Source organism: Saccopteryx bilineata, chromosome 3 (genome assembly GCF_036850765.1).
Source record: "Saccopteryx bilineata isolate mSacBil1 chromosome 3, mSacBil1_pri_phased_curated, whole genome shotgun sequence".
Taxonomy (NCBI): Eukaryota; Metazoa; Chordata; class Mammalia; order Chiroptera; family Emballonuridae; genus Saccopteryx; species Saccopteryx bilineata.
This window is the reverse complement of record NC_089492.1, coordinates 137,867,267-137,893,183: the sequence shown is the minus strand read 5'-3', so window position 1 is coordinate 137,893,183 and position 25,917 is coordinate 137,867,267. Positions and strand designations below refer to the sequence as shown.

Sequence of the window (25,917 nt, the reverse complement as noted above, 5' to 3'; positions counted from 1 at the left end):
AGTGGACTTAAAAATACAATAATAGTGTTGGACATGGTATGAAAGAAAAGGCAAGGCAATTTATTTTAGCTAGACTCTCATTAAATTTAGAATTTATCACTTGTATGATTTTTAGTCTATTTTTTTCTAAAATGGGAACGATGATACCTACTAGGGTTCTGATGTGACGTTGTGTACATAAGAGCATTTCAGTATTAAATTCCTATTGCCTTGTGGTGATCATCCTTTTTAATGGAACATTGTTTAAAAGTATGTAAATTAATGCAAAGAATTAACTGTGAGCGTATACATCAAAATAGAGAAAAATATTTCCTAAGGATGAATGGAAGTGAAGTGGATTATTACCGTAGAAATTGAAATGAATCAAGAAAATTGTTCAAAACTCTCTAACATGACTGGAGCCAAATACAAAAGCAGAGATCTGGACAAATAGTATGGTTGATTTGTCTGTTTCTGGTCATAAAATGGATTTCTAATTATGTTGTATATGTTGTTTTAGAGGCAAAGGCCCATTGAAAAATACATCTGATGTCATTAATGCCGCCAAGAAAATTGCCGAAGCAGGTTCTCGAATGGACAAATTAGCCCGTGCGGTGGCTGATCAGGTAACATAAGAGGGAAGAGTGGAATCAGTAATTAGCACTTGGGTTCTGTAATGGGTTTTATACACCCTATAAAACGTCTCTGAAGAATGAATTGTAGAGAATCACTAACATTTTATAAACCAGCCTCTAACTCTGCCAAGACTGAGCTGGTGGAGAAGGGGGATTCAGTTAAGGAAAGACTGACTCCTCAGGCATTACGACCAAAATTTCTTGAGGAAGAAGAGCACTCACCATATAAGGGACAGAACTCCCAGAGAGCCATGGATTATCAGAGCCCTCCTCATTCAGAAATTCAGCCACCCTGAGCAAGGGAGTAGGAAAAGAATTTTACATCTTTTTATATAATATTGCTCTCCTTGTAATGATGCTCTTCATAATTCATAATAATTTACGCACTAGTATAAGTGGGGTTAATCTACATAATCGAGACCCTCCAGATTTCTGCTGCATTTTCATTCAGATTCAGAGGCATCAGAGATAAATGAAATTCTTAGAGCATCTTTTGTGCTTTTTTAGACCGAACTAAGATACAGATTAAAATAGTTCTTAATCTCACCTTGAATGTTTGAGTTGATTTCCTTGCCACACTTTTCATTTTATTTGGCTCGAATTGCAACTCTGAAATCCTGTTGTAAATATGTCTTGTTGCAATAATTTTTCATTTCCTGTAAGAGTATGTTAGGCAATAGACTTTTCCAGATAACTGATCCTTATTTCTTTAAGCAACAGTGGTTTACAATTTGAACCATTTTATTTTATTTTTTAAATTTATTTATTGACTTTAGAGAGAGAGAGGAAGAGAGTGAAAGAGACAGACAGACAGACAGAAACATTGATCTGCTCCTGTATGTGCCCTGACCAGGGATCAAACCAGCAACCTTTGCATGTTGTGATGATGCTCTAACCAATTTGAACCATTTTAAAAGGAAAATGTTTAAAACATAAGATTCTGATATAGAAATATTATATAAATTCTTAGTTACATGGAGACATTATGAATTTGCTAATTAGACTACAATACAATAATGTTCTCTAGAGATATTAAAAGATACAAGATCACTCCCTCCTCTATAGATGGATGTCTTCTATTATTTTGGGGTTATTATAGTTTTCCTGCCACTTTTCTTAATATTAGGCTGTTCCTCTAATATAATATTCAACATCCTAGATTCTAGAATATCTTAAGAAAATTACATTATTAAACTATTAAGATGATATTTAAAATAAACCAATATATTATCTCATTTTAATTATATAGTTAGTTATATGTATTGGCTACTTACAGGAATTTTTTTTTGCTTTCTTTTGAAGTTTTGAGAAACAATAATAAAGATAATTCATTAAGTATTACAATAATTTGAGACCCCCTCAAATTTTGGAGGGGTTTGAGGACCAAACCATTACTATATTTCAGGACAATACCAACTGCCTGACTTTCTAAAGTCGGCAGCGTAAATTAAGCTGCTTTCTACAGGGTTCTATATGTATCCCAGAAAGTTCAATGAAAAAAGAGAGACACTGAAGTTACTTGAAAATATACATGTCTAAAATCAACAATGTACCAACCAAGAAGGAATGCCACATTTTTTTTTTTTCTGCCAAGGTTGAGGGGGGTTGGGATAAGTAGAGAGAAGAGATTGGTGAGTGGTTCTGAAAAGAGGTTTGTTAGGATGGACTTCATTCAACGAGTGAAAGTGGGTCAAGTTTGTTTGGATTTTCTATTATATCCTGAATCTCAATGACTAAAACCATTTCTCAATCTATTTAGGCTAGTTGAATTCAATATTTTATATTGCAGTTCTGGTTTTTGATTTTGCATTTTTAGACTCTTTTAGTAATTTTGCAATTCTAAGCAGTTTGCTATCTAGAAGAAAACACACCCAAATCTCAGAATTCTAGATGTCTTTTGAGATTGTAACAAAGTATTCAAATTCTATTCAATGATGTCTTTAAAAAAACCAATGAAGAATGCCTCAGTTTGTCACATTTGTACTATCATTGAAGCAACTTGCAATTTTTGTCTAATGTTTTGTCTGAATGGGACATTTTTTTCTCAGATTCTGCTACTTCTATGATGTAAGAATTTTTTTCTTGTTTCATCATACCTTTATTTGTGCTTTAAATGTTTAAGTTTAAATAATAGGATACAATGAGCATTACTAAGGAGCGGATTGGTTGCCTTTATTTTGTCTGAAAATATTTTTATAAAGATTTGAGGTATGCATGTAATATAAAACTTTGTATGGACTGTTGCATTTTTAATTCTTGTTCTATTGTGATGGAACTTCTATTTTAATTTGCTAAAAGGTATTTGCATTGAAAGATTTGTCAGCCCTCTAGGGAGATACCATTTTAAAGTTAATTTCTTTCAATATATGGGTCTTTGGAGTAGGATAAATATTACAGTATTAGGTACTTGTAGAAAGCTAAAAACAGCATCTGTGGGATTCTTTCTTGATAAATGCAGTTAGTGAAAAAAAATACCACAATGGTAAGTGTTATGTATAAAAGAGACCCCTTTGTCTTTTATTGAATGAATTGTTGTGTTGAAACCACTGGCTTTACAGTATTAACAAAAGAATTCCTTTTCTTGAGCTTGAAGGAAACAGTTGGAATCTTTATCTCATACTTCATTTTGGCCCATAGGTACTTATTTCTGACAGTGTTTCATCAAGGATCCAGTGATTGTGTGTTTTTCACAAGTGCTAAATTGAGCCAGAACAGTAGAATGACCTACAGAATCTTGAATTGAGCTTTTGATAACAGTGGGGATATATATATCTTCCTTCCTTCCTTCCTTCCTTCCTTCCTTCCTTCCTTCCTTCCTTCCTCCCTTCCTCCCTTTCTTTCTTTCTTTCTTTCTTTCTTTCTTTCTTTCTTTCTTTCCTTTCTCTCTCTCTCTTTCTTTCTTTTTTTTTTTTTTTGTATTTTTCTTAAGTAAGAAGCAGGGAGACAAAAAGCCAGATTCCTGCATGCGCCCCAACCAGGATCCATCCAGCAAGCCCACTAGGGGGCTATGTTCTGCCCATCTGGGGCCCTTGTTCCATTGCAACTGGAGCCATTTCAGCACCTGAGGCAGAGGCTATGGTGCCATCCTCAGCACCTGGGCCAACTTGCTCCAAAGAAGACATGGCTGCGGGAATGGAGGAGAGAGATAAAGAAAAAAAAGAAGGAGAAGGATAGAGAAGCAGATTGTCACTTCTCCTGTGTGCCCTGACCAGGAATTGAACCTGGGACATCCACACACCAGGTGGACACTCTAACTGGCCAGGGCTAGCAGTGGGGATATATTGCAGTTACTGGAAAGCCTTTGACATTGAAGCACCAGACATCTTTCAGGGAGTCATGTGTATGGCTGTGGAAGTGTTCGTCTAAGCCGACTGTGTATTTGATGAACATCTACCCAATGAAGTCACTAAGAGAATTCAAAATTCCTGGTCATAGTTGACTCTCGCACATCCAGAGTCTGAAGTCTACTGTTACTCTCATGAGCTTATTTTAACTGGCATCCAATTCACTCTATTTCTCATATCTCTTCCTCTTACAGTGGTCATGATTCTTCTCAGTCTTTTGTTTAAAGGAAGTTTATCAGGTTGTTAAAATTTGGGTAAATATGAAAATTTGAAAAGTATAATACACTGTCTTTAATGAAAGATGCATTTCTTAGAAAGCCAAAGGAAACAATAGAGTCCCCCACCCCCACCCCACTAATTGAATTAAAACTTGACCCTCTCCAGTAGTGGAGATTGCCACACAGACTGAATTCCTTCTAGCCTGTGTTGCCTTGGCTGTCTGTACTAAAATAACTGCACATAGTGAATATTGAATGAACCCAAAGGGGGAAAATCTGTAAATTATTTAGTGTTCTTAACGTTTTTGCAACACAACTGGTAAAGTACTCAGAAACATGTACAGAAGTCCCAATAAAGCTTTCTGGAAGACCTTCAATATTCTTTTCATAGACTTTTATTAAAGTAGAGCTAACTATTCTAAGCTATTGGCTGTGGCCTTCCTAAACTGCTATAGAAATTAAGTTAAATGGATGTGATTAAGGTATATGACACTGAAACCTTTCCTTCTCACAGCTTTTATATAGCACGTGTTAGAAATTGAAGAGTACTTACTAACTGAGATCACTTTTTTTAATGTTTTATAGTGTCCTGATTCAGCATGTAAGCAGGATTTATTAGCCTACCTTCAGCGAATTGCCTTGTATTGCCATCAGCTTAATATCTGCAGCAAGGTGAAGGCCGAAGTACAGAATCTGGGAGGAGAGCTCATTGTGTCAGGGGTAAGCTGGGACTTGGGCTTTAAGATTTAAGTTCCCATTGTTGTACTTAAAGGCAAGAATTCTTGGCAACAGTACTGCTAAAACCACCAAACTACAGTGATTCATAGGGAGGTAGTTTTAAAATAAATGTTATCACCATTATTCCAGACCTTACAATAACTCACAAAGAGCAATTTGATTTTCCAATTACCCTGTGTTTATACTTGCCTGGTAAAATCTCCATTCTTCACAAAGAAACTAATTTCATAGTCTGGAAACACATTGCCAAGCTGTAACTATTATAATTATTTGGGGCTTTTGTATATTTACTCATTGAGAGTCTATATCCCTTGGTTAGTCCTGGTAATTTTCATTCTCTGTTCAGGAGCCAGCCTCTCTATGTGTGGATTGTGTTCACATGTTAGAGACGATAAAAACCATGGAAATTCATCAGGTTCCAATGCATACTAGGTTACCAGTAACCCTTAAAAGCCAGAATATTTTAATTTTAATTTAACATGGGTTGATGTGCTGTTGCCAAAAACTAACGTAGTTGTCAAACACTAACAATTTATATATATTTTATTCAATCACTCTAGTGTTTCCCTTCTCATGAAAACATAAGTATCTGGTTCATTTCATCAAATGCAAAGAAATAAGAAGTTCTGTGAATAGAAGCATTATGATTTCTTGGCAAGATTTTCAAATGTATATGTTGAGGTTCTTCATCTTGGCTTCTTCTCCCTCACTCTATTTCTCTCTTATAACAAAAGTCACCATCTATTATTGTAAACTATTTGCAATTCTGAAACGTGGCTCTACCACCTTTAGTTCTTTTCCCAGTCCACCATGATGCTGCCTTTTTAAGTGTAGCATTACCAGGGACATAGCATAGGGAATGCCTTGTGAAATCACACTGGTCACAAAGCTCAAATTTTCCCCAAGCCATTTTTAAAAATCTATCAATTTAACCACTTCATAAAAGTATGTGGAAAATTATTCTTGAATCCAAAAATGTCTGTTCCTATATTGTTTGGCTTGCAAAAAAAACTAGCTGGGAGAAAAGCTGGTCTGGCTTGCATGGAGATCCCACCTGGGAAGCCTGGTCCATGCAATCCCACCTAGAGCCCAAACAATTGGCTATTTTGTGCCTCTTCCCAAAGCATAGTCACCTCTTTGCATTTCCAAAATGATCCTGCTTCTACATTCTTCAACAGCCAAGTGCAATCTGTCTTGCAATGTGTCCTTTCTGCCAAGTGGGTCATTACCAAGATTCTCTCTGCCCAGAAGTGATCTAAACATTGCATCTCCCTTGCTTCCTTTCTGATCTTCCGCCTCGATGGTATAGGTTCCCATACCATTCAGCTTTCATGTCCATCTGTATATGGCACCTGTGCAACTGAGTGCTTTCTGTTTAGCTTGCCTTGTGTGCTTCCATTTGTCACTTTCTGAATCTTATTATTTTCATAGATGCGCAAAGCATCTTTGTGGATCTCAGACTCCACAACTTCATCTGGATGATGTTTCACTGGCAGAGTTGCCCTCCATCATCCTATCAGTACCCATTGTTCATCACTGCCTCCTGAGTTTCATTCCCATTGTCTTTTCCTCATCGAGATGTAGTCCAAACCATCCCCAGCTTTTTTTCACTTGCACTGTTGGCATTTGCAGAGGTGTTTGAGATTGAGAACACCATCAAGAAGCCTGTTTCCTTCTTTGAGTCTTATTGGTTAAAAAAACAAAAACAAAAACAAAACATAAGTCCTTGCATGGGAGAAGGCTTCTTTTAGAGGAATGTTATATAACTGTATAATAATTCTGAGTCAAATGCATTGTAAAGGTTGGCTATGTATTGCTCGGTTATGAGCCTGCTCTTGGCCTCTTCATGATTTTTTTTCAAGCTTGATTGCTATTTGGTGCCATACCTGCATCTATAGTTTGTTGTCTTTGCCACTTCTGTCTCCACCTTATTCTTCATCCTCCTTCACTGAAAAGAGTCAATATATTTATTTTTCAAAATAGCCACAAGTGACTGCCTTCAAAGTTTTGAAAGCATCAAGAATGTGAGACCCCATATATGCAAACTTTCAATGATTTTGCCAAGAAAGTGCACCCATGTCTTGGGTCCCATTTATTCTGTTGTCTGGAGTGACAAAGTTGCTATATTCCTCAGGAGAAGCAACTATTGTATAATGCACATTCAGAAAAGATACTTAACTTTTTCTTTCTTATTTCTTGTGTTTATGTACATAGGATTTAAAGCTGTCATTTCTTCTTTGAAATATATGAAAGCCCCAGAAAGATATATTTGTTGGAAGTCAAAGTTTATTTTAAAACATAAGAGAGAGATTTGGATAGATTATTTTCATTTTGCCGAGAAAAAATGATTTGGATTTCAAAAGTCAGGGCCATTTTTTTAGTCTTGTGCTGGCATGATGAACATATGTTTAAAAATGTGCACGTACACAATTACCTGCCATGTCAGCATGTGATGGTTTACGAGATTTTGTGTGTAGGAACTGGGAAAGGCCTCTTCTGTTGTATCTGCCTTTTGTGTGAGAGGGCTCAGAAAACTCAGTAGGTCACGGGGAACAATGAGAGCTAATGTTCTTCCTGAGTCACTATGGAGAACACCAGAAAGAAAGCAATTTAGGATGTGTGCCAGCATAGGCTCATTCACACAACTGCTGTCTAAGAAGCACCATTAGTTTTCTGGCTGGCAACCAATTTTTAAAACTCATTGGCTTAAACCTTTCTCAACAGCCAAATGGTGCTATTCTTATTAAATCTCAAAGTGGAAGATGCATTTGGGAGACAATTCAGCTCCACTGGGTTGCTAAGGAAGTAATGGAAAAGAGGGAAAAAATAATTTAAAAATGAGTAGCGATAGAAATGTTAAAAGTGAATACAGAGGACATTAAAATCCAGAAGATTAAACAGTCTCTTACTGATAAACTGGCTTTGTTTGCTTAGTTTGCTGCTTGCTTATTAAATCTCTTAAGCCAGTGTACATGAATTTTGGGAAAAGAAATGTTGAAAGAAGAAAAGAAAAAAAACAGAGGGAAGGAGGCATAAAAGAGGGAAGAAGAGAAAACAAAGGAAAGAGAAACAACCATAGCATATCATAAATTTATTTATGATAGGTAAATAAATAGGTAGGTAAAAGCTACTAAATATAACAGTTCATCATGGGAGCAAAGTTGAACCAAAATTCTTCAAGTATCTAAATATATTTTAAATATAAATAAGTTCCAATGCCATGATATGGAAATTACCTTTATATTTGGTTGTAATGTTTTTAATTAATTTTTGTTCACAAGGTTTCAGAGGATTTAATGGGTTCTTTTAAATTTAAAAACAAAGACGTACATATTGTTCTAGAGAAATTAAACCCATTCCAAAACATCCAATTATTTTTAGCTATCCAAAGATTTATACTTTGCACATTATTCCAAATAAGATTAGGAACACAAGAGCAATAACCCTGCTCAAGACAGGAATATGATGTTCAGGTCAGAGATGGAGGGACATTGATATAACTTAGAGCTGACTCCACAAGAAAATACTACAAATATAATAAATTTGATTGCATATACATGCCCTTTTAAAAGTACTACTAACAAAATATAGAAACACAGTTTGGAGGTGAAGAATGTTAGTTCCCTAGCTCCTGAAACTGATTGGACTCCTCGAGTGGAGCCCTCACCTATTCCTGAGAGGTTAACATGGCCTCATAATGTGCACTTCTGTTCTTTGCCTTTTAAATCTCTGCTTTTTGAATTTGAATCTCTCTCAATTGAATTATGGAGAGAAGTTTGACAAGGTGAGCAAGTATAATTTGTGGCTTCGGTAGAATTTGAATTGGTAAAGAAAAAATTGGGGAATAAGGGGTCAAATACATTTATTCTTATTACCTATGCTTTCACATCATTTAAAAAAATTAGACTCAGTTCAAGTTAAATGAATATTTATAGTGATAAATGGAAAAATTCATAAAAATACTGAAATGATAATACCCAAATCAATCTTACCTACCACTGGCATGTAATCAAAGTATGTATGTGGATCTGCACGTGTAGACATTCACTAGGCACACTTGATTTGACATTTACTCCCTAAACCCCTGCATAAGCAATAATCAAGAACCAAATACATGGTTGACAACTGTGGCATGTCTGATCCAATATAATTCAGGGGGAAAAATATGGGATTTAATTGCATCATTTTATATATAATATATATATTGTAAAAATTGTGGTTTGTTGAGATGAGAATTACATTTATTTGAAAAGCTCTGTTTTGTTTTCTATTAAAAATGTATTTTTTAATGGGATAAAACAGTTGAAATAAGCACTGTACCTAGTTGTGTAGACCTAGACTTTAAGCAACTCTTTTTTGAGAGTCTCCTTATATCTTCTGGTTGTCCATTTTTGATCATCTTTACTGATCAAAGTGTAGCAGTAGTAATAGGAAATAAATCCAAATTTTTAGCTATTTCGGTTTGAGTTTGGAATGCATTTTTGTGCTTCATTTGAATGAAAGGGTATATGTCTAGTGGATGAACAGCCAGATCTGAAGAATTTTATCTAGATCTTTCAGAGGGTGGGTTATTAAGTATTTCAGTTAAAGGATTTTTCCTGATCTAGAGAGTTTAGGAGAGTCCAGATCTAAAGAGAAGAAGATAAAAACAAAATTAAGGTTACAAATGTGGATAAAGGAATAGTAGTGATACTCTGGAATCATAAGAAAGTAAAATAGTTATCATTTTCAGACTGGAACAAATTTTGCTAATAAGATAGATTGTCACATAATTCTATCTTTTTCTCAAGAACCTGCCCCCTAATCTGTTATGATAGTAAAGCTATAACTATTTAAATTCCAAATCCTGCACTAAGTATTCCTTAGTTAACATTCTTATCAGTGTATGCCATTGATTTTTTTGCACAATCCAAATTATGCAAACCTTCAGAGAAAATAACCCTTATGTGTTTTTTTTAGTGCAAATTTATTCTCCCAGTGTTATAAAGGTGACATTTAAGAAATTCAATGCATTGTTTTTGGAAGAAATGTGAAATAGAAAATTTTATAAAAAAAGTAAAAGTATCTTTGGTGTCAGTCATCATAGGGAGCTTTGTGTCTGTTGCACCACACCTATGTAGTATTGAATATATCCTGGAATTCGAATAGTCTTGTGCAAGAAGGGATGGCAGACTGCTCTAAGATGTGGCTTTTCAGTTCAATATTCTATGATGGTGACCCTGTACTTACCAACATCACTTTTATCCATTAGTGGAAAAAATAAGTTTTTCACTGATAAAATTAAACCAGTTGGCTATCTCACTGAATTCCTTTGTGCATAGAAAAAGACTCTATATACTAATTCTTTCATTCCAAAAATAAGAAAACAGACTCTATTTAAGGAGAATTGGGAGGTGAACCAAGCAAGTAACCCTTTACCTTCACTGGAAGGAGATAGGAATTGACCTAACTTGGATCTACTCAGTGGATTGATTGGCTTGCATCACCTGAATTTACAGGCTGAGGAATTTCTATTTTAGTTTGAGGGTATTATTACTTGTAAGAGTAGAGTTAGTGGCTTTAAGAAAACGTTTTGCTTCAGATATTTCTGCCTCAGGAATATCAGTGCCATTCCCTGTCATTCCATCAATAACTTTCATTCCTTTAGATTTTAGAAGTAATTCTTTTTTTGTTTTGAATAGCCTCTAATTAAAAGAAGGAAGGCAAATAATTCACACCTTAATCTTCTAGCAATGAATGCCTTAATATTCTGAGAATTACAAACTTGGCAGCCAATGAATGATCATATTTTCTGAAAACTTGGAATTAGACAAAGGGGAAATAACTAGATGAGGGGCAATTATTGCATATATACTGCTCACATAAACTAGGGGATATTTCAAAATGAATATGAAGCTATAAAATATCCCCTAATTTTTGTGAGCAGTATATCTTTTAATCTCTGTGAAACACAGGCAACCTCATGTAGGAAGTACTGGATTATGGTATTTTCCCATGAGACATTATTCTAAGTTTGAGATATTGTCCGTTATGTGCTAATTGTCTGATTTTATTGTAAGATGTTTGTTTATGAATATGTTTTAAATAATTAATGTCTGTAGTAGTGTCTTAGGAGTTTCCCTTCTTCCATTTTTAACTAGTTTTGAACATGTGAGAGCAAATTCACATATACCTATCCCCTTCAGTTAAACTGAATTGTGGGAATCTAAAGTGCTGAGTGAATGAATACCTTTGTTTAGAAGTAGTATCAGTAATTTAGTTCTTGCTTTCTGGTTTTCCTGCATACACTTGAATTTGTCAGCTCTAGTCAAGAGATACATTATTTTTAATTGGTCATATGAATCCATTGTGATTTTGTTGTTGTTGTTACTACTGGGACATGCCTCAAGAATCCCTGCACTGAAGACAGTTAAAGTAAAAGAAGATACTATGTGAATAAGTTGATATAAACTTAAATAAGAAAAAAACAATGGACTTTAAAACCATACACTAAAAATTATATTGGAATTTCATTATTAGTTTTTGCATAATTTTTATTACTTCAGATAATGAAAAGTAAAAGAAATACAGAGATCCCCAAAGCAAAACAGAAATATAATTTTTTCCTATACTGGATTTTATAAAATTTTGACAATATCTTTCAAAAAAAAGATCAGTTGTTTTTATATGCTGCTCCGAATCTCTAATGACAAACTAACAATTAGAACTTCAGAGAGTTGTATTTATTTCTTGTTCACATAAAGATATTTTCTGATTCATTGACTTCAACATTTCTTTGTGTTCCAATCACTTAAAAGGCATAGTGCTAAATATCGGTTGGGTAAGGGCATTCAAAATCCTTTCTCTCTAATAGCAATTAATTTTCCTGAAAAGAATAAACTTTTTTTGTCAGATGTGCTTTTATTAGATTGTATAGTCTATTGTAGTTTTTTTTCATTTAATTTTTCATCTTACTGTTCAATATTCTTAGCTAGACAGAAGTGTGTCTGTTGATGACTATCTCTGTGTATTTGCTGTTTCTTGGTTTACTATATTCTATAAATAAAAGCATGTGTAACTTACTATTGTCTATATTCTGCCCCTATAGATTGCTTTGTCAAATGCTTTCTTCAGCTTAATTTAAATGATTTATAAAATATGGCTTCAAAACAGCCCTTAGAAAAGAAATATGTGCCATATTATGGCCCATGCATCTTACAAATAGGAATGACTTTTGGATAGGCAATATGGAGTTTTCGCAGTTCAGATACCTTTTACTGCCTCAGAACACATTGTCTTACTCTATTTTGAAGTCATTTTTTTCTGAACAATAAATGCATTTCAATTATTTTATACTAATCTTATTTTCTTGAAGGAAAGCTTTCTTAATTTAGACTTTAATCTTTTCTTTCATTATGAATACTATATCTTATTTTATTGCTTTTCTCTGAACACCTTCATCGATGCAGATGCCTTGCTGATAATGAACTTGACTTCCTGGAACTGAGGCTAGATGTTCTGTCAAATCTGCACAACTTGTCTCTTGACCCTTTTCATCCATTTCCTTTTGCAAATCTATTTTGCAACTGAAAGAGAATAATATCCTGGAGAAGTTCCAGTCAGCATCATCTTCTAAGAATCATGTACTCTTTTAAGCCTAAGGGTCTGTATGTGAGACAGTATCATAAAACAAACTCAAAACATAATCCTTTTATCTAAACTTCTGATGCAGATCTGTTGCTATCAAAATAGGATTCTCTTTTGCTATTTCTTTCCAATTATAACATTTTGGTCAAATTACATGCCAACTGCCTGATTATGTCTTCCATAGTGAACTATTTTGCAAACACATCTGCAGGTCATTCTTTCAGACTGTACAAATTATTCCATCTGACTTCTCTCCATACTTTTCACTAAAAAGTTCTATTAAATAAAAACTTTTTTAACAAACAAAAATTTGAAACCAACCCTACATCTCTCTTGTCAGAGTAAAATTATAATCCTGACTTCAGTAATGAGGTCTCTTGACTGAAATCTTGCAATTCATATCTCGTCTTGAAGGGCTAACTAATTCATTTATGTAATGCCCATAAAAACGACGCATCAAATCCATAATTGCAGTTAAGACTTAGTTTTCGTAAACGATGTCAAGAAGCTATATGACTAGTTGGAAATTTTCTAATCCTAGCATTGCATTCTGTGTCAAAGAAAGCTTTGTTATTTTAACTAATATAACAAAGACATCACATTCAATCATACTAAAAAGTCAGCACAGCTCACCACTCTGCATCCTTTTGATGCAGCCTAGTTTTGCATTGGGTTCCTGAAGTCATGCTCCAATTCCAAATAATTAATAAGCAATAACAATCAATTATAATATAGTTACAGTTTGTTTTGTTTTAATATTTAAAAAGTGTTAAATGTCATTTTATTCTAATATCTTAATGTAGGCAAAAGTGTACCTTCTTTGTTAGGTAGCAAAAATTTTAAGGTATTGGGAGAATAAAGCAAGTGCATCATTACTTTTTTTAAAATGAGCTTTAAATTTTGTAAAGAGGTGTTATGATAAAAATAAGTTTCTAATCAGCATTTTGAAATTGAGAAGTAATAATCACTGAATTCCGTACAATGGCACAATCAAGAAATACCTAATTTCTAAAACCAAACGGGTTTTTTTTATAAAGCATAGAAAAGCAAGGACAAACCAACTAGTCAATGATCCAATATGTAAAAATTGGAAGACAGTAAAACTTTATAGGGCCATTAATTAGGAAATCTCATGCAATAAAATTGTTGAATATATACTGCTCACAAAATTTAGAGGATATTTCAAAATGAATATGAAGTGATAAAAAGAGCATTTGATTACTTTTTATTAAACAAGAACATCAGAAAAGCAATTAAGTCAAAGAAAGTTGCTCTATAATGCAAATGAGATACAAAACCAACTTTTATTTCATTGCACTATACAAAAGGCTGAAAGTACTGTAGTATCTGCACATTCCCTGATCCCCTAATTTTTGTGAGCAGTGTAGAATTGGAGTTTAGAATTGGAATTACTGAAAATGGAAATAGAATATGGAAAACAAATAGAGTATTAGTGCTTCTTCTAAGTGCAGAGAAAGTCCAATATAGGAAAAATTTTGTTCTCATATGCCAAATATATTTTATTTTCTATTATCTTTAATTTTCTCAGGACATTCTTTAAATGTTTGTAACATCCATTTTGAAGTTTAAGATGAGAGTAATGTTGCCATATCTGTAATTAGTTTGAATTTTTAAGTAGTTTCTGTGTTTCAGAATACTCCCTAATCTGTCAATTTGCTTAATTTTTAATATGTGATTACCTAATACATTTATGTATCAAGTAAGTTAAGAATCATAGAACTAGAAATAGAACTATATTGGCCTAAAACATAAGAATTCCAAATTGGGGATTTTGTTTATCTGCATACAGAGACAGCCATTTAGGCTTTACCCATTTATTATGCCATGACTTGCAAACTCATATTTTGAATGCTTACTTTTACTAAAATTATTTTCTATGGAAAGAGAAAGCTAGCTTCCATGCAGATAGTTTCTGGACCTGCCTCCTCATCAATATTGCTCCGTCCTGTTGTTTGTCATAATACCCAATTGGCCATTTTCAGTAATTTGTATTATTAACTTCTACATCTTCATTTAAAAATAAAACTTAGTTCTTTCCACATTATTCTTCTATATTAGCCTATTTAAAAAATGGACTCAGGTTAGACAAAGCTGTAACTATGACTGTAGAAGAACTGAATGTGACAAAAATGTTTAGTCAGTTAGCATCACTGAGTCATTTGATCTCTGAGAGCAGCAGGGCAGGGGACCTTATGATTGTAGAAATCTTGCTATTTGATTTTTCTCCAGTTTTGAAGGTGGGCTCTAACTGTCCCCATTTGATATATATTATATTCAGTGTATATGGATAATCTTAGTCAAGACTATCAGTAATCTTTTATGTCAGATAACATTTTCAGAGGTAGAAGTTTAAAGGTAGAGTAGGCATTGGTTATTGGCTTATCTTTTAAATTGTGCTTGTCACACAACCCACCCTTGGGCACAGAAAGGAAGAGTAAAAAGAGTTGCAATGTTAGCAACAATGAATGCCTTCAGTGATTCCACTGAAAGAGGTAAGTATTCCTTTAGTATCATTACTGGCTGAATGCGCAGAGGCCTGAGGGCTTAGTGAAGGTCACACAGCAGGGCAATGGAACTTCCAAGAAAGACATCTGAGATTCCCCATGGACCGTTCCAGGCTTTAAGAGCTTCAGCCCTTGCTTTCTCTCTTGGTGATCTTCAATGCTTTAAATAGGGGATTTATTCCCTTTGAACCCACTACAGTTGTCCCCTACTATGCCTGACAAGGCAAGGTGCTTCTTCATCCTCCTTCTCCCACATGGTCCATTGACCTGTTCAAGGGAACCAATGAGGAATCCTAATGGCCGGGCTGCTTAATATCACGGAAGCCCACCCATCTCTTTCAGCACCTAATTCCTTCATGTGCCTCTTTCTCCCAATCACCCACTCCCTCTTCCACCTCCCTAACCCCTTCCCAATAGGGTACGTTTTATATTTTCTCTTGCTCTCTCTCTCACTCTCTCTTTTCTGTATCTCTCGGAAATCAGACAGGAGTTCAGAGCACTTTCACTACCTTTTATGAGGTAGATTGTGATGTCATAGATGGGGGCAGGGCTAGTCAACTTTCTACCCACCTCCCAACCTGTGCTGAGGGAGCTCCGATCGGGAGTGGAAGCAGTGATTCCTCCATGGTGAGTAACTTTGCTTGCTAATCTAATCTGTCTCATTGTAAACATTACTTTTGAAAACAGGAGAATGGGGTTTTAAGGAGGTAAAGATGTGACCTCTCAAACTCTCTTGCTTACTGTTAACCAACTTTGGACAAAAGATCGACTTATTTATTCCCTATATAGTTGAAGAATTCTACAGCACCAATACACTCTTCAAATGTGATCTGACCTTGAACAATGAAAATGGTATTTTCATTCCTCTATTTCTCCATCTTTCTTCCCATTGGGACTGAAAGTCATTGCACGTGAGGAGTGAATCCATTTGTAGTCCTTCATTGAGCTTCTCTAAGGGAGGCTGGTTAGGAGAATGTGTTCTTCTTCATTTGAAAGATTTCTGGATCACAAAATATTCTTTATTGATGTTTTGCCCAGAGTATCAGCCTGCCTTTCTAAAACTATGGGGTAAACCTGTAAAGAAATGATACAAAAGTGTTATCAACAATTTTGGTTTTGATGCAAACGAGTGAAAACATTTCTAATGCAAAGACTAAAATATTTATTATCAAATAGTTACTATTCCTGCAAGGTAAAGGGTACGACCATTTTTAAGGCATCACAACCAAATTTGCTACCTTTTTGTGTGTTTTCACAAATAACAATCCTGATGCTGTTTTGTAGGACTTCTTGGTAGTTGAGAGTGATAAAAAGCCTTTGCCCTTTGTCTCGTTGGAGTTTCTATTACTGATTATTTCTTTTATATGCCTTAGTATTTAGAAAGAAAAGATCAACTGGAATGAGCATTTATCTCCACCCTCCTTGTTCTCTCCTTAGTACCTATTAAAACACTCAAGATGTCAGTTTCTATAAAAAATGGCACAGGAAGTCCACAGAGGTGGTTAAATCTTTAAAGAATGTTCTGCATCAGGGTGGGTGTTTTTGAAGGGATTTGAACATCCAAATGTGAGGCCCTGTTACTTTTCTTGAGGTGGAGTAAAAGCAGCCTGGTGTGGATCAGGAGCATTATGAAATATGTTAAGAAGGTATCATTTTTTTTTCCAAAGTATACATACATTCTCAAGTTAATTGACTAAGTATGGATATCAGTGTTGAAGAATTTGGGGGCATAGCATCTCTGTTATGTGTACATCTTCTTGCCCTCCCCCACCCCAATTATGTACTTTTAACAGCTCAAAAGCAATAGTCTAAAAAAGGACTAGAGCTGATACTGCCCTTTTTGTTACCTGGGGTGGAAGAGTGTGGCAACTTCTGAAGTTTTCTTCCCCACCTAAGCTTTTTAACCTACAGTGACTGTAATGGTGGTGATTTCAGGTACAGTAAGGAAAAGGGGAGCCTTGACTGGCCAGTAGGAAGGTTTAGGTGCTAATTACCTGCAGTCAGCTTAGTTCTACAGTGTGGGTAAGGTCATATATGTTGGGTGTCAAAATCATATATGTTTGGGGATCCCTCTCAAGTCTCTGGCCTATGTTCTATTAAAAATGCTAGCCCCCTGTCACACATCTGTACAAACTGACTTTTCAGTGCCAGACAATTCTGATGTCTAATCATAGCTCAAGTTTTTAATGTTTTTTATCAACCCTCCTACAGCTGCCAGGTAAGAAATGCTCATATTTTAAAAACTCTTGGAATACTCTCATCTTTAACTTTGTGAGTTAAGAGCGGTTGTGTTGTGCGCTTGTGCAAGTTTAGAAAGTATTGTGCTATGCATTGTGTATGTACTTGCTTATCCTCATGTGCATGTGTCATTTATAGTGGTATTGTGTTTTCTTTAATCCATTTTTGTATGTATTAAAATCAATTTAAAAGTACATACTTAAATTATGATCTAAGTGAAATAGTGAAGTATAACAGAATTAGGATCTATTTCTGTCACAGACTAATTAGGTACCAGTGTAAATTACTTAGGTCTTTGGGCTTTTGTTTTCTTATCTGTGAAATGATAATAGATGATTTAATGGATATATCCTGAAATATCTCTGCTATAAAAATCTATGGGTTTATAACATATTTTTGAAGAAATGGTTTATGGGGAAAAAATTGACTGGTTGATGAGACATGGTTTTTGTATAGGTCTCACAATTATTCAAACCAGAAAGAAAATTTTAGTCCAATCTAGGTTTTTAAAGCCTACCCTGTATCCAATGTAGTATTACTTAGTTAATAATATAAATGGATCATGTTCTTTTAAGTGAACAATATCTACCTCATGAAAGTTATGTATTGCTTTAGAAAACTGATGTTTTTTTAACTGTAATTTTATGTTCTGATTTTTGAGATTTAAAAAAATTCATTACTAGGAGATAGATGGAGCTGGGTTTCACTGAGATTCTAAGATTCAACATTACTTATGCAATACTGCAAGAATTTCCTTGTGGTGAGTTGGGAGTTGGTGGGTACTGAGCTATGTGCTATGAGGGATAAAGGACATATAAAGCCTTGGCTCCCATCATGGGGAATGTACAGCCTTTGGGGGGAGTTTAGACACATACCAACTCTCAGTTTAGAAGTGAGGGCTGCAAGTGTCAAAGAACCAAGAAACAGCCCTGTGGCCAGGGTGGGCTGGATTGTACTGGGAGAGCTATGTGAGAACTTTGAACAGCGTGATTTAAATTTGTGTTGTCATACAAAGTACAGCAGGGAGGCATTTCAGGTCGGTGATACCACAGGATTGTAAATGTTACAAAGGATACCTTGTGTTTAGATATGCCGTGTATCAAAACCAAAGTCCTTCCTTCTAGTCCAGCCCCATACTTTTCCGAAGCCCCTTCTCCCTTAATCGTGTACTGACTTTATGATATAAGATGGACCTGTTTAGAAGAGTGGAGGAAGCTGCGAGTAAGTGAATGATGATGGTTATTTATTGAGAGAGCATCAGGCAGTTGTTTTCTCAGTTACACAAAAGTTCGCATGGTCACTCACAGCCACAAATGTGGATGAGAAGTAAATAAAGGAATTAGGGCCAGAAGGAGACTCTAGCTCTGAGACTTTCTGGTTTTCTGATAAAGGTAGAAAGGGATTATCATTGACAGGTTCAGAAAGGTTGATGGTCATGAAAAATGCCCATTTGCTAAGGAGAATCCATGTAACCAGGATGGTTTTCCAAAGCAAAAGGAAGCTTGTCTGTGTACTGAGCAGGAGTCATGTCAGAGTCAGCACCCAAACAGCCATGGTTGAGAAGGTTTAAACCACTAAATAAAACTGCACATGATTATGCAAGTCTCTTTCCCTGATATACATGGAAGGAGGTTATCGACTTGGGCACGATTTACCCATATTGACAAAGACAAATACTTATATTTGAAAGCTTCTCTGTTGTTATAGTACATACTTTACATCATGTGGAGGGCACTATTTTTTGTATTTTCTTGCCATCCATGTTTCTTCCAAGTTTTTACTATGGCCTTTTTTTATTCAGTGAGAGGTGGGGAGGCAGAGACAGACTCCTGCATGAGCCCTGACTTGGATCTACTTGGCAATCCCACTAGAGGGAGATGTTCTGCCCATCTGGGGTGTTGCTCTGTTGCTCAGCAATTGAGCTCTTCTTAGTTCCTGATGCTGAGGCCATGGAGCTATCCTTAGTGCCTGGGGCCAACTTATGCCAATTGAGCCAGGGCTGCAGGAAGGGAGAGAGAGAGAGAGAAATGAGAGGGGGAGGGGTGGAGAAGCAGATGGGCACCTCTCCATGTGCCCTGACTGGGAATCGAACCCAGGACATCCACATGCTAGGCTGACACTATATCACTGAGCCAACTGGCCAGGGCTGGCCTTTCTAACAGACTGGAATTCCATGAAGAAATTACCATTCCAGATTCTAAGGACTTGATTTTCATCATCCAGTAAAATGTTTTCTAATTTCCTATCATAACTAAAAATTAATTTTTGGAATATGTTATCTCAGAAAATCACTTTCAAAAGCAAAAGTTGTCTAGATGGGAATGATGAAGTAGCAGAATCAACATCAATTTTATAAAGTTCTATTAAAACTTTCTCCCAAAAAAGCCCATGTAGGGACTTATATAAAACTTTGTGGAGCAATGTAAGTCATCAAAGGGAGTTTAGAAATATTAGAATTATGTTTTCCTCAAGAGAACAATGACAAGGTTGGCAACAGCTCCATCCTTCCCCAAAGTGATACAGTTCTAGAATGAGAGGATCAGTAGATTTATAATTCCACATTTATTGAGTAACTACCATGTGGATAGACATGGCATTAGTATGGGAAAGAGACAGAACCAATTAACTGTGGTAGACGATTATAATCATGCTAAATGAAGTATATACAAAATGATGGGGGCATTCCATAGAGGAGGGGAAGAGAGGGCTTCATGAGAGGGACAGTCCTGCACAGAGAAGTGGGTAGGTGTTTCCAGGTAGAGGAAGAGAGAAGGGACTTTCCCAGGAGAGAAAGCATGCTCACGGTATTGAGACACAGAGGTATTCCGTGCTGACTGGGCCTGCAGGTGTCCGAGATGGGTAGAAATGTGGAGAAAAGTGAGATGAAATTAGAAAGGTAGTTGGCGACTGGATAGCAAAGACATTTTCCTGACCCTTTCCGATTTTCATGACTGTTTCTCAAAGGGGTCAGAGGGTCATCTGCATGCTAAGCACAATGAGGGGCGAGAGGAGGCTGTTAAAATGCAGATGCCTGAGCCATGCTGCAGAACTTTGAATCAGTATTGTAGGAAGTGAGTTCTTGGAATCTGTAATTAAATGCCCCATCCGACCCTCAAACCTGTACCAGGTGATTCATTTTCACACCAAAGTTTTAGAACCTCTACAAGGCAACAAAACTGACTCATATTTCTATGTTCTTGGAAGAAGATTCATGAAAAAAAAAAAAGAGTATTAAAATGTTAAGAATAACATTTTAGAAATAAGACTTACAGGTAATATAAAATGTTCTTGAGAAAATTGGTTTGAGTTTTGGATAAACATAAAAAGAACTTTCTAAGAATGATGGTGATTTGGTATAAAGAATTACTAAGTGCTGCTAGTAAATCTCCTTGAAGAAGAGGCATGAAACTACATCTGTATAAGGAACCATCTTGCATATTTCATTGTTCTGCTGCACTACAAAGAGTTAATGAAGCTCAGAGCCAAGTGGTCCTCAGTTCTCAAGACCTGCCAAGACAAGGGGTAGGAGGCACTCGTCTTGGACCGTATTTGTGCCTGAATGGTATTCCTTGGTAGAGCTATTTGGCTACTTTTTAACTTTAATTAGGCAAACTTCATTTAAAAAGCAATGAATAGAAATGTGTTAACATTCCTATCATGATTGGAGAAATTAGGCTGTCCTGCCAGTATAGAGCCTGACCTATATGGTCTATGATGAAAGCATATTAATTACAAAACTGTATGTTTGAATCAGTAATCATTTAGAAGTTCTACCTTTTCTCTATTTTCCCCCATGGTCACAGCTGTTATCCTATGGCTGTTAGTCTACGTAGAAAGTTAAACAATTGTTCAAAGAAATGAGAAGAGAGATGGGCTAGAGAGGTATTTTATATTTGACTAAAATGTGAGGATAACCTCTGGCCAGAATGAAGGTTGGTCTTAGAGTCCAGCGGTGTGGATGAGTTCTGGGTTAAACCCCCTAATTGTTTTATGTATAGTTCTGCTGTTTCTATGAGAATCTATTTTTTCTTCAGAATTTTGTTGCTTGGAAGTCATGGAATGATAGGGAACCTTCCTTTTTCTCTATATCTATCTGTTTGTGCAGATAAGTGAAGTAACTTCTTCTGCAGAGATGGTGATACTGTCTGTCACATTCTAGAAGCAGTTGACAGGTGGGATGCCAGTGTCTACCATTAACTGAGCAAATTGGATTTCGCGTTTTGGCACGATGACCTAGAGACCTTTCTGAGTTTTCTTACCAATGATATGTAGTATTGGAATTGCCTTTCTAACAACCAGGCAAATGTCACCTTGTGTGGTTCTAAGATGTGCCTGGCAACATTATTTACCTCAAGGCCTAGCATTTTACTTGAATAATAGGGAAGACGACAGCAGTAACAGCCACATGGTTTTGATATCACAGGTCTGAAATATAAGTTAGAGAATACCCTATTCTTTTAAGGTAGATGTTAAAATTATGGGCAAGGTATTGCTGTTAAATGTGAATTTGGAAACCAACTGTGTGTTTCACAATTTGGGTGCTATGGGACAATATTTTTAACCTCTGAGCTTTCACTTTTGATTTATAAGTTGGAATAGTAATGCTACTTGGACCATGGGCGGATTGCATGTAGTAAATAACAATTATTAATATACTAGCTAAGATATATTGAGAGAGTATGATCCCAGCACTGTGCTCAGCATTTTAAATGCATTATGCGTTTGTTTTTACAATCATCTTATGGAGGAGACACTGTCGTCTCCATTAAAAATATTAGGAAAATGAGGTTCAGAGAATTCAAGTAACTTCCTGGAGGTCACAAAGTTAGTGGCTGGTGTATTGTAGTGCTTCCAGAAAGCCTGCCATGACATCCCCCACAGCGTGATGAGTTCTGTCCTTCATTCCTGATATGACACTTCAATGTAATAACATTTTATTTTATGTCTTCCAATTAGTCTGGAAGCTTCATAAAGATAGGAAATGTATCTCAATGTTCATTTTTCCCCGATTCTTTCCACAATGAACACATAATGAGTGCTTACTAAATTAACTTCTTTGCCATTCTGTCTGCCATTTTACTAAGTTTAAGATCACACTGAAAATCCCAGTAAATGATTCTGAAGTTGACCATTCATTCACTCATTTGTTCCTACATGAAAGCACCTGACTCTCATGATTTAAGACTCTCTTAAATATTAGATTTCAAAGTTTACTAAGATTTGGAGCTAAACATCAAGTAATTCTTTTTCTAGCTAACAAATTTCTTTGTAATTTACTTTAATCTTTCTAGTACATTAAGTAGACTTTTTTATTTTTAAGATTATGGCATGAAAACATACTGAATTTTTTCCAAAGGACTGAATTAATCAAATTAATAATTTATTTTAAAAAGAAATTTGAAAATGAGGGCTGCAGTGCCATGGCTGGTGTCATTTGCCCTCCCACATGAAGGTTATGATATATTAAAATGTTAATTATATTTAGATGTGAAATTTTGTTTTTAATTAGTGCCCTGAATTATTAATGCCTGATAACAGTATTAGTAATTTTATAAAGCCTTGCACATGTTTTAATTAGGTTTAATTACAACTGCATATGGTAAATCATCCAAATAAGGTTGTTTCTCTCATGTCAATCTATGTCTGTAGTTCAAGGCCAGGATAGTAAGCCCAGAGTCTGGCATCAAGGGCTCAGACCCCTCCTGACTCTATGGTCTGCTCTACTTAATAGGGGGCATCTCTTCTCAAGTTCATTTTTTAGACTAAGATGACTGCTAACTCTCACATTACTATGTCCCATCTAGGAAGAAGAAAAGAGGTGAGAGGGCAAAATAGTGTGCGGTTTAGCTATGCTACCCCCCTTTAAGGAGATTTCCCAGGAATATTTATTTCTCACTTTAACAATTTCTTATATCATATGAGGAATCTGGAAAAAACAATACAAAACAAAATAACTTGGGGGAGTTCAGCATGGGTTCATAGTTCTTGCCCTTATATAACCTCCATTAAGTGAAATATGAATTCTGAATTCTAATAGTTACTGTGTTACTTTGGGCAAGTTTCCTGACCTCTCTGAGTCTCTTGTTTTTCATCTACAAAGTGGTAATACCCATATTTACTTCATTGTATTGTTATTAAAATTAAATGTGTTAGCATGTGCCACGCACCTATCACAGTATTCAAAATGTAGAAATATCAAATTCAAGGGTAGCTAATGTGTTTCTCTTTTCCCCATTATTTTGTCTCTCCCTAAAAGATAGTCTTTTGGATGATGTAAGTGCCCCCTTCTTCTCTTTCATCATGTATACCCACATTGAGCCATTGGACATATAGCAGTAAACAACCAGCTAAGGCCCTGTTCTCATAGAGATTACATTCATTTGTCATTGGGAGTCCTAGAAAAATTGCTTACAGATAGGTGATTATTGAAAATATAGAAGGGAATGACCTTAACAAAGACATGAAGTAGTGGTTCTTATATTTTAATTTGTAGAAGAATCACATGGGAAGCAGATTAAAATGAAAATTCCTGGGCTTTGCTTCCACAGTTCTGAAGATCACATCAGAGACCAGGAATATATATTCTATTCTTAAATGTTTCTTGATGCACCGACCTCATGGATCATTCTTTGAAAAATACTAGTCTGGGAAATGGATGGAGAAAAGGCTATGAGCTATGGTGAGCGCTTTCCAGGACTTGACATTAGTTTTGACCATTTCCTAAGAAACCTCTTGGCTTGTTCTGTTAGGTTCTTATAGTCTAGCCTAGTCTGGATAATTCTTACTTTTCAGGGTTTGTTGTGGCTGTCCACCGTAGGATATTTAGCAACATCTCTGGTATCTCCCCACTAATTGATTGTAGCAGCCTCCCTACCCCAGTACTCATAATCAAATGTCCTCAGACACAGCCAACTGTATTCCAGGGTGGGGAGACAAAATTGCCCTGGAGAAGAACTATAGTTCTGGTTGGAATTGTGACCTTTTCCTTAGAACATACAGACTACCTGAAAGGGAGGCATTTACCTCGCCCTCCTGGAAGGGTGGAAGATGGCAGATATAGTGAGTCATGTGTCTTGTGCCAAATACCCACTCCAATATTGCCATCATGGTATGGTTGAGAACTTTCCTAGAGCAAGACTCCTGAGGACCCATTACAATCATCCTCTGACCATAATATTAATATGCCTTTTAAAGGTCTTTACCTCCACTGGCAGTTACCCCAAATTTTCCTGTCTTATAGACACAGGCATTTTTACTCTCAAAGGCAATTAAGGGCTTTGGCAAGAATGTTGTTTAAAACTTTTTAAACAAGGTAAAATGACTTCAATTTCTTGCTTTTTACAAACGAGGGTATAGAGGTTCAAACCATTCAATTGTTTTTATAGCACTTTTCAAAAACAAATCCTTTTCACATATCATTGCATATTACTTTAGCTATTCTCTTCATAATTGAATTCTTATATGATGAGATAAAAAGTACATTTTTAAATTTAAAAAAAGCAGTAATAGTTTATATTTTAAAAATATTAAAAATACAGCAGGCTGATGGTCTTTGAGATGCAAATTATGCAGGTATTTTTAAGATGCTATTTGGCTCTGCAATGCTAAAATTAATGTGGGTGAGCCCTTGAAATCAAGCAAGCTACAGGTAGAAATGGAATGTTTCATGCCTTAATATTAATTTTTTTAAAGAGAAAGTTGAAGAGCTGTAACAAGTGGAGAGTCTAGATATAACAGATAGTTCTTTCTTTCAAAGATGTCACTGCAGTGCATTTGAAGAATTTGCCTTGGCATTTTTTAGTGTATCCGGTAAAAAAATAATGAGGTGGCCTTTCCATCTTATTGTAAATATGGAGGTGATTTAACTTTGTCAAAGGCTAGATTCACAGGGACTCCAGGATAGAGATCCTGCCTAGAGGAGACTTTCATCTTAACATTAAGCATGATTTTTAGTAGGGGCTAGAGACTCTCTCTCAGACCCTCCCTGACCCTTTCATGTTTATCTTTCTTCATTGGTTAAAAGTTGTTATTTCATTGGAAGTGCATGAAGTATGTTTTTGTTTTTTCTTTCAAAGAAATTTTGTTTCGATGTCATAGATTTGAGGCTTTCATTCAAAGGAAGAAATAATATTTTTCTATGATTTTTGGTAATGCAGTTATACATTTTTAGTCTTTTGAGCCTACTCTGGCCTTTATTCTGTGGTTTTGAAAGTTTCTTGTATAGCTCAACCTCTTTTGCAAAGGAACAGACTACATGTTGTCCACCTATATAGAGGTTCTTTGTTGTACCAAAGAAATTGTATTTCCAGTTTTAGATTGAACAGAACCCTCTGATGCTTTTGCAGCATTTTCCCAGAAAGTACAGTCACTCTGGGAGAAACAAACTATATGGGTCCAAACCAGGCCAAGCCCTGGCAGGCACCTCTAAGGAGCAGTATCCTGGCTTCTCAGGGGAACCACATTGACTGTCCTTCATTTCTTATTTTATTCAAAAGCCATCAGAGCTGAAGTGTATATATAGCTAAATACCCTGTACCCAGGAAGAGAAATCAGGCATTTAAATCCCTGATAATTGTCTCATTAGCGAGCAAGTTACTTCTCTTTAAGCCCCAGT

At 35.7% G+C, this 25,917-nt stretch overlaps 1 protein-coding gene across 4 annotated transcripts in view; it reads left to right on the top strand.

Annotated features, from left to right (window-relative positions):
- Positions 1-25,917, top strand: part of CTNNA2 (catenin alpha 2) — a 1,254,514-nt gene that overhangs the window by 1,212,003 nt on the left and 16,594 nt on the right. For 3 of the 4 annotated variants that reach the window (XM_066267518.1, XM_066267521.1, XM_066267519.1), the window contains 3 exons: positions 500-605; positions 4,762-4,896; positions 15,549-15,692. In XM_066267518.1, coding sequence (XP_066123615.1) covers positions 500-605; positions 4,762-4,896; positions 15,549-15,692 — 385 coding nt within the window. The remainder of the gene's footprint in view (positions 1-499; positions 606-4,761; positions 4,897-15,548; positions 15,693-25,917) is intronic. The other variant, XM_066267520.1, reaches the window with a different exon arrangement.